Raw genomic sequence first — 18022 nt, 5'->3', positions numbered from 1 at the left:
AATTCCCCCACTGGGGAGTCTTTGTAAATGACTAAAAAGTTAGACACAGGAGGTACACTTGTGTAAGTAGCTTAGCACTGACTTGATGGGCCAAGCTAAACCCTATGTATCTGGGTTCTCATTCCAGGAATCCTTTAATACATACCCATACAAGAAGTAGGGGCAGAATCAGAGATGGTTTATAAAAAAGCATTAATGACATAAATAAGTAAAATGCAACAAAACTATGGAAAAAAATGTTGAAAGCTTTACTCTATAATAGCATAAATAATCATCTCCCCAGGAAACCAAAGTTAAATATAATAGGAAGGAACAAATCCACAAGGGCTCCAAGTGCAGTGACACAGGACAAAGTCTTCAAAGAACAATCGTTAGGCTCCACGTGAGCCCGATGGCATAGGACCACAGATGCCTGCTCAGAAGTATCGAGAAGCAGACCCAAGAGAACACGCAGCAAACAAAGCCATCAGCAGCCGAGTGATGGGGCAGCCAGCAGGTGCGGGAAGGCGTCTGCTCACTCCATCCAGCAGCCCAACACTGCCAGTCCTCCACGGGTTTCCCAGGCTCTCTCCACACTATTTCTCCAATGCTGACGCTGGGAACCAGTGAGCATTCTGCATGGTGACACCACACCAAGCTGCCAGGTGCCAATCATACTCAAGTTAGATTTCTTTTGCTCTTACAGACAGTGTTGATTTCTCCAAATTTAAACAACATTCAGTGAAACCAAACTCTTGATTTCAAATTGTTAAAGAAACAAGAGATTAAAATCATGAAAGAATCTCTAAACCCCATTTTATCCAGTTGCTGCATTGGCAGGAACACAGAACCCTTTTAAAGACCCCCGATTTAAAGTAATGACAGGGCCGGCGCTGCAGCTCACTAGGCTAATCCTCCACCTAGTGGCGCCGGCACACCGGGTTCTAGTCCCAGTCGGGGCACCAGATTCTGTCCCGGTTGCCCCTCTTCCAGGCCAGCTCTCTGCTGTGGCCCAGGAGTGCAGTGGAGGATGGCCCAAGTGTTTGGGCCCTGCACCCCATGGGAGACCAGGAGAAGTACCTGGCTCCTGCCATCGGATCAGCGCGGTGCACCAGCCGCAGCGCGCCGGCCCTGGTGGCCATTGGAGGGTGAACCAACGGCAAAGGAAGACCTTTCTCTCTCTCTCTCTCACTGTCCACTCTGCCTGTCAAATAAATAAATAAATAAAGGACAGACAGCATAGCAGAGGTTTAGGTTTATTTGCATGTTGGGGGGCTGAAACCCTCCTATGGGCACACTATGTACAATTATGAGACAATTATATGTGTCTTGCCCCAGCAAGACACATGAGAAACTAAATGCAGAGGCTCTCACAGGCCAAAAGCTGCAAGCTGCTGACTGCAATGCCAGCACCGCATATTGGAGCACCAGTTCGAGTCCCAGCTGCTCCATTTCCAATCCAGCTCCCTGCTAATGCACCTGGGAAATCAGCAGATGATGGTCCAAGCGCTTAGGTCCCTGCCACATATGTGGGAGACCTGGATGGAGCTCAGGGTTCCTGGTTTCAGGCTGGCTCAGCCCCAGCTGTTGTGATCTTTTAAGGATTCAACTAGCAGATAGAAGATGCATGTATCTCTCTTGCTCTCTCAGCTTTTCAGATAAATACATACATACATACATACATAAATCAGTATTTTTTTAAGTTTGTAGGTTATCTATCAATCCCAGAGGTAATCACAAAACTGTTTAAACCATGGAGAGACTTTCTCCAGACATAAGCCAAGCAACAGACCCTGGGGATGCAAGTCTTTCAGGCGCACGTTTCCCTTGGAGCTGACAGTCCCATCGAATACTACCTCCTGGAGCAGCCAGCAGCATCTGTACTGGCACCTCACTGACAAGAGAGCCAAGCTCCTCTGCCATTCACCTCCATTTCCTCCAACTTCCACACCTGTTCATGCTAGTGAGCAATGGCAGAACCAGAGGCTAAGGAGCGGGAGTTCTATCGTCCACAACTTTATATTGACCAAATCGCTATCCTAGATGTCATGGGGTTTTTCAAATATGAAGCAAGAGAAGGGGTCTACAAGGCACTCCCTAACCTGGTGATGGTGAAAGACCTCCCTAAACACATTTTCTAAAACGGATGGCAAGAAAAGGAAGTCACCCAGATTTGGCTCAGGAAATAGAGTAAGACTTCAAGTCCCATTATTCAATTGTAAATATTGTCCATAAGAAGTTACCCCTGGCCTAGCAGTTAAAGTACCACTTTGGACATCCATATCCCACATTGGGATACCTGAACTCATGTCCCGGGCTCCACTTTCGATTCCAGTTTCCCAGGAGGCAGCATGTGACAACTCAGTGCTTGGCGTCCAGCCACACACGTGGGATCCTGGATTGAGTTCCATCTGACCCAGCCCCAGTTGAGGGCATTTAGGGGGTGAACCAGTGATAAGAATTCTCTGTATCTCTGTCTCAGCTAAATAAATAAAAGTTTAACTTTTTTAAAGAATGAAGTTACTCCATTCTCCACATTCCCCACTAGAACTCTTTCTTCCCTTGGTCTTCCACAACAATTATCCAAGTCCTGGGCAAAGGCATTTCAAAGTGGCTTAATCTGTGTGATTATGTAGTGAATGTTTGCTTTCCTTCTCCAACGAGATCACAGAAGACTCATTACAGTCTCTCACTTTTCTGGGCCATCATTGGCCCTAATAGATTTCTGTATGCACTTGGGCTCTGCACATGGTACTGAAGGAAGCAAAAAACCAGGTGCCTTAAACTCCAGTGTGGGGTCTGGAGAAGACCACAGCTTCTGGGCTCTCCAAACCGTCAGCTCAGACTCCTACCATCATATAAGGGCAGATCTAAAAGGAGCCTTTGAAGTCACAAGGCAGCTTATATAGGAGTGACTCATGCCCAGTCACAGGAAGTGACTTGCCCAAGACCATGAAATGAATAGAAAAGCCAGGACTAGATTGTTGGGCCTCTGAAGTGACATAAAAATAAAAAAAAAAAAAATAGGACCATAGAATACAGAGTTAAAAGGAGGAGCATCCCACCAGCAGAGAAGGAGCGATGCACACTTGCATACTTCAGCGGAATAACAAGCCTCTGCAATAAATGCTCTTCCTCAGCTAAATGCTTTCCAGTGCAGTATTTAGCTTAAAAATGATTAAAAGGCCCCCAAATAATTATCTATTTCCATTTCCAAAATGGATCTCACTGCAGTAGACTCAACATATTAATAAACACACAGGAATGTTACTCTATGAAAAACATAATTGTCTGCAAATAACCTCTCAATGAGGGAGTCGCTGTGGGCTTTCAGGTTCTGAAACTGCTTGAAGTGGCCTGGTCTCAAGTGACAACAGGCTGGAGGCTAATTGCTCTTTCTGCTACTCGGAGTAGATTGAGAAGGGCTGGCCTCCCCTGGGGATCGCGCAGCACTCCAAAGCACCCTGGAATCGCTGTCTTCTCCGAAAGAGTATTCCCCCCTCATCACCAGCCAGGACCCTCACGCACTCCATGGAAAGAGAGGAGAGAGATTCAGTTGCAGTCTTTGCGGACACGTCTCATTAGATTCAGATCCCACACGTTTGGACTGCCACCAAGTGTCAGGCCCAGGAGCGGAGCTTCATGTGGCTTTTCTCTCCTTTTCCTTGAAGCAGATGGAGCTGTAGACTGAAGGAGGAGAGGTCACCACCACCCGCAGCAGCGGCCATCACCTGGGAAACTGCCCCACGATTTCCCACGCGGCACCACGGTAAGCCGTTATCTCCATTTTACAAGTGGTACAAGCACGGCTCCTATGTAGCACGCAGTTCAGGAGAGGTTTCCAAACCTGGTTCCCCTTCCCAGCCCTTGTTTCTGCCTTCTGGAACCCATACTGGGTAGAACAGCCCACTCCCCACCTGGGCTTTCTCCTCCTTTTAAACGTTTCTTCCCCGGAAGCTCGAATGACTTCTGTTCACCAGAAGAGGGTCCCAAGGATTCTGGATAACCAGAGTGTGAAGCGTACACCCACAATCGTTAGGAAGCAAAGCTACACAAGTCTCAGTAACTCCTGATCGTTGGTCCTAGGCTGAGCCCCTACCACGCTTATTCCCCACAGCAAGTCAATCCCAGGGCTCCCAGCTTATGTAAGTCAGTGTTCCGGGTAATGCACGCCAGGTTAACAGCACACACCCTCCTGATCTCTGTTGACTAACACTTGGAACCGCCCTAAACGTTCCAAGGCTCACTTACTGATGGGTGATGTCCCAGGCGGTAGCACATCCCCATGAGCAGATGGGGGTTTTGACAAACTCCCAGGACCAACGCGGACTCACGGCATCATGTCTGTGGACTGCTACCCCTGATTCCTACAGACTGCAGAGTGTCGGAGCTCACTGGCCACTGTCACACACTCCGCTCATCCAGGAAAGGGAGATCTGAATGCAAACGGATCTGCTCTGATACAAACTGCACACCACTGTGAAACTGCTTTACAATGAGCAGATTAGTGAGAATATTCCTACAGGTCCTTCCACTCTGGCAGATTAAGTAATGGGCTACACTATACAATTTCTTTCTTTTTTTTTTTTTGGACAGGCAGAGTGGATAGTGAGAGAGACATAGAGAAAGGTCTTCCTTTTGCCATTGGTTCACCCTCCAATGGCCGCCAAGGCTGGCGCGCTGCGGCCGGTGCACTGCGCTGATCCGAAGGCAGGAGCCAGGTACTTATCCTGGTCTCCCATGGGGTGCAGGGCCCAAGCACTTGGGCCATCCTCCACTGCACTCCCTGGCCACAGCAGAGAGCTGGCCTGGAAGAGGGGCAACTGAGAAAGAATCCGGTGCCCCGACTGGGACTAGAACCCAGTGTGCCGGTGCCGCTAGGTGGAGGATTAGCCTATTGAGCCACGGCGCCAGCTACACTATACAATTTCTAATGAGAATTTCTTCTCTCCACTGTTAATTCCATTGTCTCAGTGAGAAATTTAGACATGTCAGGATCCATACGCATACAAAATTTTAAACTACAGCTATTAGTACACTTCCTTATCAATCTCCCTAATCACCTACTTCTACATTACTGCTTAGATTCTAAGCCTAATCCGATCATCATAATGGCATTCAAATCCCAAGACAACCTCCCAGCCTACCTGTGCCCTCTCACTATTTGTACCCCAACCAACCACAAGGACCTTCTTTGTGTTTTTCTCCCTATAATGTACCCTGCTTCTCCTCCAACGGGGTTTTGAGTATGGTTCCCCTGTACCCCTCACCCCAAGGACGACATCCCCAAACCTGCTTAAAGGGCCAGCCTCTGCCCCACCCCTGGGTCAGGTGCCCTGCGACACACACCTGCAGGACCTGTGTCTCACTCTTGGCACCACTGCTGAATATTTGTAGGTGTATGTATGATCATACAATGAACACCTCTCTGCTCCTAACTATAAGCCCCATGACAGGAGGAATTCTATCTCCTTTTGCTAGCAACTATATTCATTATAGTAAAAAATTATCTGATGAGTATATGAATGGATTCATTCACTTTGAGTGACTGATCTCATCTATCTGGTACTGATCTGCAATAACTCCGACTATCAAAGTGTCTGACTTCTCTCCTAAAGGTAACAAAATGTCCCCATTTCATAGATGGAAAACTTGAAGCAGGGATGTTAAATAATTTGCTAGCGAAGCCCCATAGCAAGTTTGTGGCAGAGCTGGCTTGGAGTCCGGCACACAGCCAACTCCAGTCTTAGTGCCCATCCTCTGGACCCCCAACCTCTGCCAGGGGCTCAAAGGAAAATGCAGGAGGAAGCAAGCCTGGTTCTGGCCCTTGCGGACTTACATATAAATCACCAAACTGCAGGGAAAGCAGAATCTTACATCTCCTTTGTTAAAAATATGGTGTTGCCGTTCAGTCTGCTAACCTTTGAGAGAATGACAAATGACAAGGGGAAGTGGGATAACAACAATGATGACAACAGCTAACAATTATTAAGCACTTATGCTGAGAACTATTTTCAACACTTCAAGCGCCTTATATCATTAAATCTTCAAAAAATTCATGAAGTGGGTATTATTAATCTCCATTTTACAGATTGGCAGAGTGAATCACAGAACTGCTACATTGGACACTGAGTCAATGGCAATGCAACCAGCACACAAAGCCGGGCAGTGGACCCCAGAGCCCGAGCTGCAAACTGCGGAAGGTGATCTGCGAGAGACGGCAGGCACGGCACGCTAAGGAGGACACCTGACCCCTCCAGGGTGATCAGCAAAGGTTTTGCACAAGAGGGGACCTCTGAACTAGGAGCCGAGACGGCGAGTGCAGGAAAAGGAAACACAGCGTGCACCACACCGGATGAGCACGGCTCGCTCAGGCAAAGGAAGACACCGAATGAGACTGCCCACGGGCAGGAGAGTTATCAAGTTTGCAGAAAGCAGTCGAGTCTACGAATGGGAACACAGGAGAACGACTAAGCCAAGTTGCCTTTTATTTGTCTGCTTCTAAACAGAGTTTCCGCTCAATACTCCTGAGGGTGCACTGAGAGCAGGGGCGCGAATGAGGGAGAAAGCAAAGGGCGGGCTCTCAACAGGAGGCACAGGAGAGGTGGTGAGAGGGCCCTTGGCTATGTGAGCACACCAGGAGTGAGGAAAACATGACAGGCCCAGGTAATAGGTGGAACTGACACAACTAGAGACCAAAAGGAGCGTAGGGATGTAGAGAGGAAGGAAGCTTCTAGAATAACCCCTGGGTTCCAGCTTTGGTGGGTGTGGGTGGGGTACCACTCCCTGGGATGGGGGAAGAGTAGGGCTTTCCACACCACCACCACCACCCTGAATTCAATTAATTTGCGGGATGGCTCACAGAACTCAAGGAAATGCATGCACTGGTTTATGTTTGGGGCAAGCTAAGTGGCTAACAAGGGGTAGCAGGCAGCTAGAAGCAAAACAGAAGCCCAGTCCCTCTCCAGAGTATGTAGACAGTTGGCATCTCATCTAGACCAGTGCTGTCCAGGAGAACTTCCTGTCATCTGCGAAAGTGCCACGTGTGCTCTACCCAGTTGATGTCCAGCAGGTATATGTGGCCTTTGTGTGCTCCAAACGTGGCTACTGACTTGGATGCTGGTTAAGATGCCCACATCCTGTACCACAGTGTCTGGGTTTGATACTCAGCTCAGCTCCCAATTCCAGCTTCCTGATAATGCACACCCTGGGAGGCAGTGTTGACGGTGCGTGTAGTTGGGTCCCTGCTACCCACGTGGCAGGACTGTATGAGTCCCTGGCATTTGGGAAGTAAACCACAGACAGGAGCTCTCTTTGTCTCTACCCCTTCAAACAAAATATTTTTAAGATTTAATTAATTAATTTATTTATTTGAAAAGCAGTTACAGAGAGAGTGAGGATATGAGATCTTCCATCTGCTGGTTCATTCCCCAAATGACCACAATGGCCAGGGCTGTGCCAGGCTGAAGCCAGGAGCCTGGAATTCCATCAGTCTCCCTCATGAGTGGCAGGTGCCCAAGCACTTGGTCCATCCTCTGCTGCTTTCCCAGGCACATTGGCAGGGAACTGGATCAGAAGTGAACAGCCAGGATTCAAATTAGCACTCATATGGGACGCTGGCATCACAGGCAGCCTCTTAACTGGCTGTGCCACAATGCTAGCCCCTCCTCAAACTTTTTTTTTTTTTTTTGACAGGCAGAGTGGACAGTGAGAGAGAGAGACAGAGAGAAAGGTCTTCCTTTGCCGTTGGTTCACCCTCCAATGGCCGCCGCGGCCGGCGAACTGTAGCCGGTGCACCGCGCCTATCCGAAGGCAGGAGGCAGGTACTTATCCTGGTCTCCCATGGGGTGCAGGGCCCAAGCACTTGGGACATCCTCCACTGCACTCCCTGGCCACAGCAGAGAGCTGGCCTGGAAGAGGGGCAACCGGGACAGAATCCGGCACCCCGACCGGGACTAGAACCCGGTGTGCCAGCGCCACAAGGCGGAGGTAATGAGCCGCGGCACTGGCTCAAACTTACTTCTAAAAAAAACATTTAATGTGGCTATTGCTACTGAAGAATTGAATCTGCAATTATTGAGACAGCAGAAAAATGTTATTTATGCTCTTACATACCAACACAGAGCATTTCTGTAACCAGACCCTAGACACACTAAACAGTTAATTCCCCAACCTCAAACTCAGCAGAGACAAGGTCAGATCCCAGAGGTAAGGGATCGATCCTACAAAAGTGCCCCCAGTGTAGATGCCAATCACAGCCCCAGGCTGTTTCACCTGCTCTTCTGATGGACTGGCTGTAAATCGGGGGTTCCCACACTACCACCTCCACCTGAAACTCAATTTGCTGGATGGCTCACAGAACTCAAGGAAGCGCACTCACTCATTTATTATAAAGGCTGCTGCAAAGGATGCACATGAACAGTGGATGGAAGAGGCGTGCAACGCAATACAGATGGGAAAGAACACAGTGCTTCCACGGCCTCTCCAGGTGCTCCATCCTGCAGGCACCTCCACGTGTTCAGCTACCCTGAAGCCCCTGAACCTTGTCCTTGGGGGTTTAATGGAGACGTCATTGCAAAGGCATGACTGACTGCATCACTAGCCATTGGCGATAAATTCAACCTTCAGCCCCTCTCCTCTCCTTAGAGGGCTTGAACGCTCCAACTCCCTTCTCCCATGGCCGGTTCCCCTGGCAACCAAGCCCCTTCCTGAGGCTGGAGGGGAGTCCACCATGAGTTCCTTCATTAGAACAAAAGATGCCCCTATTACCCAAGAGATTGCAAGGATTTTAGGAGCTCTGTGCCAGGAACTGCAGGGCAAAGACTAGATATTTCATATTATAACACAATAGCACAGTAATTCTAATGAACTTTAATGGATTTGCATTAAACAGTCACATGGGATTAACAGCTACTGCATTGCTGGTGCCAACAGAAGCAGCTAAGAAACACCAAGACTGCTCACCAGAGGTTGCTGAGATAGTTTATCTGGTAGAAACCCCTCATCGCGCAAAGGGGAAAACTAAGGCTCAAACAGGAGGAGTGACTTGCACAAACTCCCTGCAGCACGGGAGAGGCCAGGCAGCCTACAGCCTCGCTCCTCTGTGTCTGACTAGTGCCTTTTCCATGGCACAGGCCGCTTCTGTTACAGATGCAAAAACAGCTGCAATTGTGTTGAATTCTGGTGTATGGAACCCATGCAGCTCATGGGCAAAGCTGGCCAGGGATCATGCACTCCCCCTGCTGAGCAAGGCATCCCTACCATCCATGCAGGAAGGACCTGCATTCCTTACCTAAGCAGCAAATCACAGGACACACTGGACTCAGTGCAATCCTCAACGGAATCTATTAAGGAAGATTCGGCAGTTAGGTTAGGCTCTGACAAGGCCACGCAGGCCGAACTGCTGACAAATTGTACCACCACTGCTCCTGCGGGGACCCTGCTGTGCCTGTCACTGGGCTCAGGGGAAGCAGCTTCCCACGACCGGTGCTGGGAGTGGGGCTCCATCCCAGGACCTGGGGCCCTCAAAGCTGGGCATCACTGCTGCTCAGCACAATGCACTCCAAGGCCCTTCTCTACCCACCCGTCATTCTCTCCAAGATCCAAATCTCAGCCACAGAGGATCTGAGACCATGGCTGCAAGAAAAGTGAGTGAGTTTCTGGCTTCTACCCTGCACCAGGCAGGAGGAGCCCCAGGCATTAGGAAAAGAATTGCAAAGGAAGCAGCGAGGACACCACCACCACCAAATGGCCTGTCTCATAAATAACCCAGGCGCACGGGTTTCAGGCCATGGATCTTGAGGCTCCATCCTGCCAAGCAGAATCCCTGACTCAGAGCTTTTACATTTACAGGTGCGTGTCTACTGCAAATGTCGCAGTGAGGTCATCAGGATCTCGTCCAACCATTCATTCATTCATTCACTGAGAGGAAGAGGAGTAGGGAGGGGGGAAGGGGACAGTCAGAGAAACAAAGATAGAACTCCCATCCATTGGTTCCCCAAATGCCTACGACATCCAGGGCTGGACCAGGTCAAAACCAGGAGCCTAGATCTCCATCCCGGTCTCCCATGTGGGTAGCAGGGGCCCAGGTTCTTGAGCCATCACCGGCTGCCTCCCAGTGTGTGCATTAGCAGCAAACTGGAACCGAGGGTAGAGCTGAGACTTCAACCCAGCCACTCCGATATGGGATGCAGGTGTCACAGTAGCAGCCTGACCCCTAGGCCAAATGCCTACCCTGCTTAATTTTTCCAGAAGATACATTTATTCCAGAATCTCAGTGTTGACAGAAGCTATGTACGGTGGGAACTGAAGTTTGCATCTCAACTCTGGGCTGGGGGGGGGGGAGGAGGCTCCTTAAGTTTTTATTGTTTTTCTTTCAAATCAGGGTTGTCTAATTAAGAAACCCAAATATAGTATCGTCAAGAAGAATTCTAACAAGTTTTCCCTCATAGTAGCAGAAGGATCCGAGTGAGCACTGGACCTGAGAACTAGAGTCTGAGAATTAGAGCATCATGAAACATGAGGCCCTTGCATGCTAACGTTCTACAAAGCAAAGACAAGGACAAGTCACTCCGGGTGTTTGTGTCTGTGGGACAAGAAGTCACATCTCAGACATCGGCCGTGACTGTGATGGGGACGTTAGGAAGAGCCTTCAATCTCTGACATGAAAAAGAACACACCAGCACACTATAAAACAATGTGGGGAGCAGCAGCAAGCAGCACGTGGGCAGGAGTGCTGAGGGCTGCCAGCTGGGACTGCAGGGACCCAGTAGTAACGGCCCAGAGAGAGAAGAGCCAGTGGCCGCGCTAAAGCCCAGGCTGGACTTCCAGCGCAGTTACAGCCGCCATGGAGCGCTGCACCCAGCCCATCCCAGGGGACTTCCGCGCCCCAGCCTCAGCTCTCCCAAGCTGCCCGAGCTCCTGGAGTGTCCACTGCCCCTACATCAGCCCTCCCATATTGTCACATGTGAACCACACCAAGCAAACAGAAAGCAACAACAGGATGGTTTAGGGCCACTGCTACCTGACAGAGTCAATGGAGTAGCAGCTGCTTGCCTGGGGAACTTCCCCACAGGGCAAGGACCCACCTGGACCATGGTGCTCCAGGTCACAGCAGAGGAGTACGGTGACGGCCAAGGTTCAACAAACCCCATTTCACCAAAGTCCCTTTGAACGATGTCAATCAGACAGAGCCACTGCCCTTGCTCACCACCACCCAAGCGCTCCTCTTGCATTCAAAACAGAGCCCAGTCCTCATCACATCACATCAGCGTGCTCTTGCTGCAGCCCCACCTTGGACTCCTTGTTCCTCCTCCACCCAGAGGGGTTCCCCTTCTGCTCCCCACCCCTGCTCCTGTCCACTTCAGGACCCATAGTGCTTGCTTATGTGTTTTCTGCTTTTGGACATTTTATTGTGGGGAAAATGTATAACTTTTGATCTAACTCATGGAGAGCTTCAACCTCAAGGTCATAAGTGAACGTACTGTGAGGGTGGGAACTGAGCCCAATCATGGTGTTTAGGAGGAGGGGGAGGTCCTTGGGCACTGGACCGGTGCCCCTGGAAAGTGGTTCTCACAAGAAAGTTGAGCATATATGCCTCTCCTCTGCTTCTCGCTCACCACATGATCCTTCCTCTACACAAGCTCTACCATTAGCATCCACCACCTGCATTAGAGGCCAAGTCAACAGGACCGCCTGAACGTGGACTTGAACCACTGCAAAACTCCTGAGCCCAACTCTTTCCTTCCTAAGCAGCCAAGCTCAGGTATTTCACTGATGATGATGAAAAGTTGAGTAACATACCTCCTAACACATCTTCAAGTGCACAATACAATACTGTTAGAGATACAGTGTTGTAGCACACATCTCCAGAACCTTGCATCTTGCACAGCTGAAATTTTAGACCTGTTGCGTAGCAATGACTGTTTTCCTCACCCCCAGCCCCAGGTAGCCACCACTCTTGTGCGTTGATGGGTTTCAGTATTTTAGATTCCTCACGTAAGTGGAATCGAAAGGCATCTGTCCTCCCACATGATTGGCTTTATTTCACTTAGCACCAACCCCCAGGCCCATCCCTGTTGTCACAAACTGCTTCCTTCTTCTTCGCTGGCCCTCTCCCCACCCCTAGAATGCTGGCTGAGTGAGCCACTGCCATTTAATTCTCACAAATGCGGTCCATTTGCGGTACCCAAGATAAAGAAGTCTAAAAAATAGCACGCTGTGATTGACAAAGCTCGAAACTCCCACGTTTCTCAGCCCAAACACCACCTCCCATCTGCTGCAAGACTGGTTTTATGAATGGGTCAGGGACAGGGGCTCCACAAGGGAAACCAACAGCAGGTGTACCAGGTTTTGCTCATTTCAGAATTCAGTGAATCACCAACTCAGATGAATGAAATTGTCTTCTGGCCATCCAAAGACACCCAGACCAGGGTGCGATGCCAAGACTGACATCCTGCAGAGAAGACACTACAAGGAGTGGCCAGCCATCCCATTCTGCCTTCTCCCTCATAGGAACGCACCACACTTCCAAGGGGCATGCCCTGGGGCCGGCTTTGTGGTGTAGTAGGTTAAGCCGTGACCTGCAGCGCCAGCATCCCATATGGACGCCAGTTCGAGTCCCAGCTGTTTCACTTCTGATCCAGCTCCGTGGTAATGCACCTGGGAAAGCAGTGGAGGATGGCCCAAGTCCCTGGGCCCCTGCACCCACCTAGGAGACCCAGAAGCAGCTTCCGGATTCAGGACAGCCTAACATGGCCCTAGTTGTTACGGCCATTTGGGGAGTGAACCAGCGTATGGAAGATCTCTCTCTATATATATAGCTCTGACTTTCAAATAAATAAATAAATCTTAAACACACAAGCACTACTTCAAACAAATGGTAGTGCTGTAATGATTTAACCGGCACTGCATTGAACACCACTCAGTAGGCAACATTTGTTTACTTACAATAAGGGTTTTACATTCCAAAGATCACATGAACTCCAAAAATCTTCTCGTGTTTTAGGGTGACGCCAGAGGCCAGTGCCTTTATAGTGGTGGGGAATGACCAGCCTCTGAGCCACAGCAGCCCTGTGCCAAGGCAACAGCAGACAGGACTCGAATCGCAATAAATCTCTAAGCAGGCTAATTTTTAAGTTGATGATTTCGTATGGCCCACAAATGACATCATAAGTACCCAAATGGGTCTGGGCAGAGAAAGGGTGCCCCACCCCTGTGTACATGGCACAATTCACAATTCTCACACCACATCCTGCTACCCCAACACAGTGCCAAGGCACTCTCCTTAGGACTAAAGTAGTGGCTCTGATAAACTCACGGAAGTTCTTGAAAGCAAATACAGAAAATGATGGTTTTAAAAAAGTGAATTTTGTTATTTAGGGGGAGAAAAGCTGGATGCTCAATGTTTAAGAAGAGTTATGGAGTTATCTGAAAGGCAGAGTGACAGGCAATGACAAAAAGAGATCTTCCAGCTGCTGGTCCACTCCCCAGATCGCCTCAATAGCTGGAGTTGGGCTAGGCCAAAACCAGAAGCCAGGAACTCCATCCCAGTCTCCCACATAGGAGGCAAGGGTCCGAGTACTTGGCCATCTTCCGCTGCCCGTCCAGGTGCATTAACAGGGAGCTGGACCAGAAGTGGAGCAGCCCGGACTCAAATTGGTGCTCTGATGTGGGACGCTGGTGTCACGGCAGGGGCTTAACCCACTGCATCACAACCGGCCCCTAGACCCTCATATGAAGTATGTATTTGAAATGGACTAAAGAGCGAAAAATAAATATAGAAATCAAAAAGAAAATACTTTTCTGATTTTTAAATTTATGAATATAAGCACAAGAGCAATGAAAACATTTCAAAAAGGGGAGGTGAAAAATTGACTGCTTCAGAGAAACTGGGAGAAGCATTGCTCTAGGCCCTTTTCAGGTAATTAGTGGGGTGGGGGGGACAGGTACTGGCATGGTGGTGAAGACACTGCTGTGGATGCCCACATCCTATTTCAGGATGCCTGGGTTCGAATCCCAGCTCCACTCTCCATTCTGGCTTCCTGCCTACCCCCATGGGAGGCAGCAGGTGATGGCTCAGGTATTTGGGTCCCTACTACCTAAACAGGAGACCTGGAATGAGTTTTCGGCTCCTGGCTTTGGCCTACCCTGACCCTGTCCAGTGCATCATTTGGGGAGTAAATCAGAGGACAGTTTCTTTCTCTTTCTCATTCTTCCATAAAAATGAACACATTTTTAAAAGGCTTTTAGAAGTCACTTTAGTGGCACTCTGTATCACTGAAAACTAACCTCCCATCTGAGGCACCGGGAACAGTACGGCACAGTGCGTCATCTGCCTTAAAACCATGGGGCTGGCTCCAACTCTGGACAAGGTGAGAAATGTCCCAGTCAGCAAGAATCAAATCCCAGATCACTCATCTGTTACTTTGCTGCCAAAACTAAACTAAGCTAAATTTAAACAAGCCACCCTGTTATCTATAATGAGACAGAGCTGTTTCGCTCTATAATCTCTTTCCCCAAGTCAGTCACTTTTTTCCCCTTTTCTTTTGTCACATCCAATTAGGGACTCCAGCCAACAGTCATCTTCGGGGGCCTGTCTTCGGTGGGTTGCAATTACTGCTTCCTAGAAGTCTCTCCTTTGATTTCTCAGATGCAGAAGGGCTGAGCTCACTGAATTTCCCACAGTCATCATAAAACACCAGCATCAAAAGCGCTCACATTTCATGCACCGTGACAGCTCCTTCCTGCCCTTCCTCCTTCCATGGAACTGAACGGAAGCAGGGTCCTCCTTGCAGCTGGCTGAGCTGAGCTCACAGAGAGCATTCCCGGCTCGGTGGAAACTTACATCACTCCAGAGAAGTCCACCTTACTTCCACCCATGTAAGGATGCACCTGATGAATTTCGGGCACGCTGCAGCTTCTTTCATGCATCCAGAACAGCCTGATGAATCCGGGCACACAGTAAGAGCTTGTTGGAGCCAATAAATGTAGCTCATCCCAAGGGAAAAAAAAGACCCTGTGCCAATTTCCTTTTTTTTTTTTTAAGCGAAGAGAAATTTGTTTTCTTCTCTGGGTCAGAGTGATATAGATTCCTCAAGTCCCACCACTCCCCTTGCTCCTTCATCCACCCAGGATTTTCTCTAGGGATATTTATATACAAGAAAATGACATTGCTCCCTGGCATCCACACTCTGTCTCTCATCACCCAACTGAAACCACTTTCTCTAAGTCTAAAGGGCACGTATGACCCTTTGGTGGCCAAATACGGATTTCTCCAATTAAAAAGAAAAAATGCCCCCCACTCAGCCCAACCTCTCTACCAGCTGCCCCCTCTTTCTTTGGTCTCCTTCCTAGGTTAACCTCTGCTGAGTTGTTTTTGCCATTCCCTTACCACCCAGTCCACCGCGGCTCTACCTCCTTCAACCTGGCTTCAAGTGAGATGGTTCTCGGGAACGTGCCCAGTCAACAGTTCTCAGTCCCCATCAGGCTCAACCTCCCGAGTGGGGAGCAGAAGGGACATTTTTCTAAAGAGAGGTGCACATAAAGGGTGGGACATTCACCCTCTTCTGGAGCTACTCAGAGATGGAGAACTCACCCCACTGCCAGCAACCACCTCCAACTCTGTCCCCTGCCCCCACGGCATCCCTGGTGACTCCCAGGGAGGGGCTCTGGAATCTTCGTAGTTTGCTTACTGCGTAGTGTTATCTCATGACAGGTGATGCCTGTAAGGGTAAGTGGCCTCTCATTCTCCAACTGGATAAGCAACGGACAGCTGTATTTTCTCTGCCCCTCCCAGAGTAAGGGGAAGAAAACCACAGGGAGACAGGACGGCAGGGAGCAGCCTTGTCCCCTTCCAGCACCTCCCCTAGTTCTGGCTGCTTTACGGAGCACTGGTTAAGGCGACCAGTTCCAGCACCTTCCAGTATCTATGCAGAAAGGCTTCCTGCCAGGGCAAGCAGATGCCAGCACCAGTGACCATGCCATTTCCCTCCTCCAGACCCAACATGGGAGACATGGTTGGAACCAGGTAGGAGGAAGAGGCCCAGGAAGGACCCCAGGGAGACCACCCTTCACTATAACCACAAGCCTGGCCAGTGATGAGTTGAGGAAAGGTTTAAATTCAAATGCTTATTTGTGCAAATGAGTTTTTGCAGACACATTCCAGTGGCCCATGCAAGGACTCCTGTTATTTGCTAAGTAAATGATTAAATTGCTTCTTCTCAATTGCTTCACTCTCACTGTCCTTTGTTACATACCATTCATCCGCTCCTACCACAAATGTCCTTTGGAGCTGGATTCTATACAAGTGTCTGAACTTCATCATTGATAGCGGGTTAAACAGCACCATGGGAAGAGTACTAAGTTCCAAAGGCATGAACTCAAAAATCCAACCTATTCCTTCAAGCTCGTGCAGACGGCTTTCCTGAGCAGTTGAGACAGGAATCCTCGTGCCTGCCTTTTCCACATCTGCTGGTATTCCATCCGTCCTGACAAAATGCATTTGTCCTTGCTGTTTCAAGCCTAGTGACCTGCATACTACAATCTTTGTTTGAAATCCAGGACAAATCCAGGACAACACATGTTCCATGGGTCTGGAGTAAGTCAAAGAGAATTCACTGTGTGCACCTGGATAAGGTCTTGGAACAAAGAGGAGGTCCACGTGACCGCCCCTGGATCACCATCCTAGGAACCTAGCACAAGAGGCAATGCTGGTGGAGGATAAAGCATACACTGCTCTACAGAGAGCATCTTGCTGGTGGAGACATTGTCATGTGTCACTCGAGCTGTACTACAGTAACAACTATCCACAAATCCCTTCTGACCTACACACTGTTTATTAGCAGAATTCTAGAATTAATTAGCATTTAGTGTCACATATTTGCACATGGCAAATCTATCTCTGTGATTTCTGGTTTCCTTGTAAATGTTGGTTTACAGCCCTTCAGCCACCACAATTGCCTCCCTCATATATTTTGACAAGTATCTTAATAATCTCTTTTCACCATTATTAGAGTAATATATGTTCAATATAAAAAATTTAGAAAACACAGCAACGTTGATAGAAAAAGAATCACGCATATTCTCAGCAACACTGTTAATATTCTGGTATATTTCCATTTAATCTCTATTTAATAGCTATTTTAAATTAATATGCCCCATAAGCCAACTCTAGTAAAAATCACCAATAAACTGGGATATTAACTGTCATCTGTAATCTCTTTCAATTATGAACAAGGTTATATCTTTGTGACTATAAAAAAAAAGCAGTAGATTCAAGTTTTAAAAGATTAAGTTGAGCCGGCGCCGCGGCTCACTAGGCTAATCCTCCGCCTAGCGGCGCCAGCACACCGGGTTCTAGTCCCGGTCGGGGCGCCGGATTCTGTCCTGGTTGCTCCTCTTCCAGGCCAGCTCTCTGCTGTGGCCAGGGAGTGCAGTGGAGGATGGCCCAGGTGCTTGGGCCCTGCACCCCATGGGAGACCAGGAAAAGCACCTGGCTCCTGGCTCCTGCCATCGGATCAGCGCGGTGCGCCGGCCACAGCGCGCCGGCCGCGGCGGCCATTGGAGGGTGAACCAACGGCAAAGGAAGACCTTTCTCTCTGTCTCTCTCTCTCACTGTCCACTCTGCCTGTCAAAAAAAAAATAAATAAATAAAATAAAAGATTAAGTTGAGTGGAAGGAAATTGGGGATGTGGGTTGTTGAACATCTGAAGACAGGCTGGCACGCTTCCTATTCATCTGCCCAGTAGTCTACTACTGGAAATGAACTTGTCTGCTCATTTACACATAGACCCCCTCAACTGTTTAATCATGTATGCTTTTTGTAGGAAACACAAAAAAACACAGTGTTAGCAACATTTTTGACAAGTATACAGTTACTCTTATTTATCAAGTCATTTAACATTTATTTTCCATTTCAGTCTTCCTTAGTAGACATGCTATTCAATGATATATAAAAGCCATTGGCATACCTGATCAAGAAATTATGTAGTCCAACGTCAAAATACCTGTTCAAAAGAGACAAGGACAAGCATGTCAACAGAGG

The 18022-nt window shown here is 48.8% G+C and overlaps 1 protein-coding gene across 8 annotated transcripts in view; it reads right to left on the bottom strand.

The window, feature by feature from the left end:
* Positions 1 to 18022, bottom strand: part of HHAT (hedgehog acyltransferase) — a 305572-nt gene that overhangs the window by 114394 nt on the left and 173156 nt on the right. For all 8 annotated transcript variants that reach the window (XM_008268452.4, XM_008268451.4, XM_051821308.2 and 5 more), the window contains one exon: positions 17949 to 17984. In XM_008268452.4, the coding sequence (XP_008266674.2) occupies positions 17949 to 17984 (36 nt within the window). The remainder of the gene's footprint in view (positions 1 to 17948; positions 17985 to 18022) is intronic.

This window comes from Oryctolagus cuniculus, chromosome 13 (assembly GCF_964237555.1).
Source record: "Oryctolagus cuniculus chromosome 13, mOryCun1.1, whole genome shotgun sequence".
In the NCBI taxonomy this organism is placed as follows: domain Eukaryota; kingdom Metazoa; phylum Chordata; class Mammalia; order Lagomorpha; family Leporidae; genus Oryctolagus; species Oryctolagus cuniculus.
Note: the sequence above shows the minus strand (reverse complement) of the source record. Positions and strands in the feature narration are given on the sequence as shown.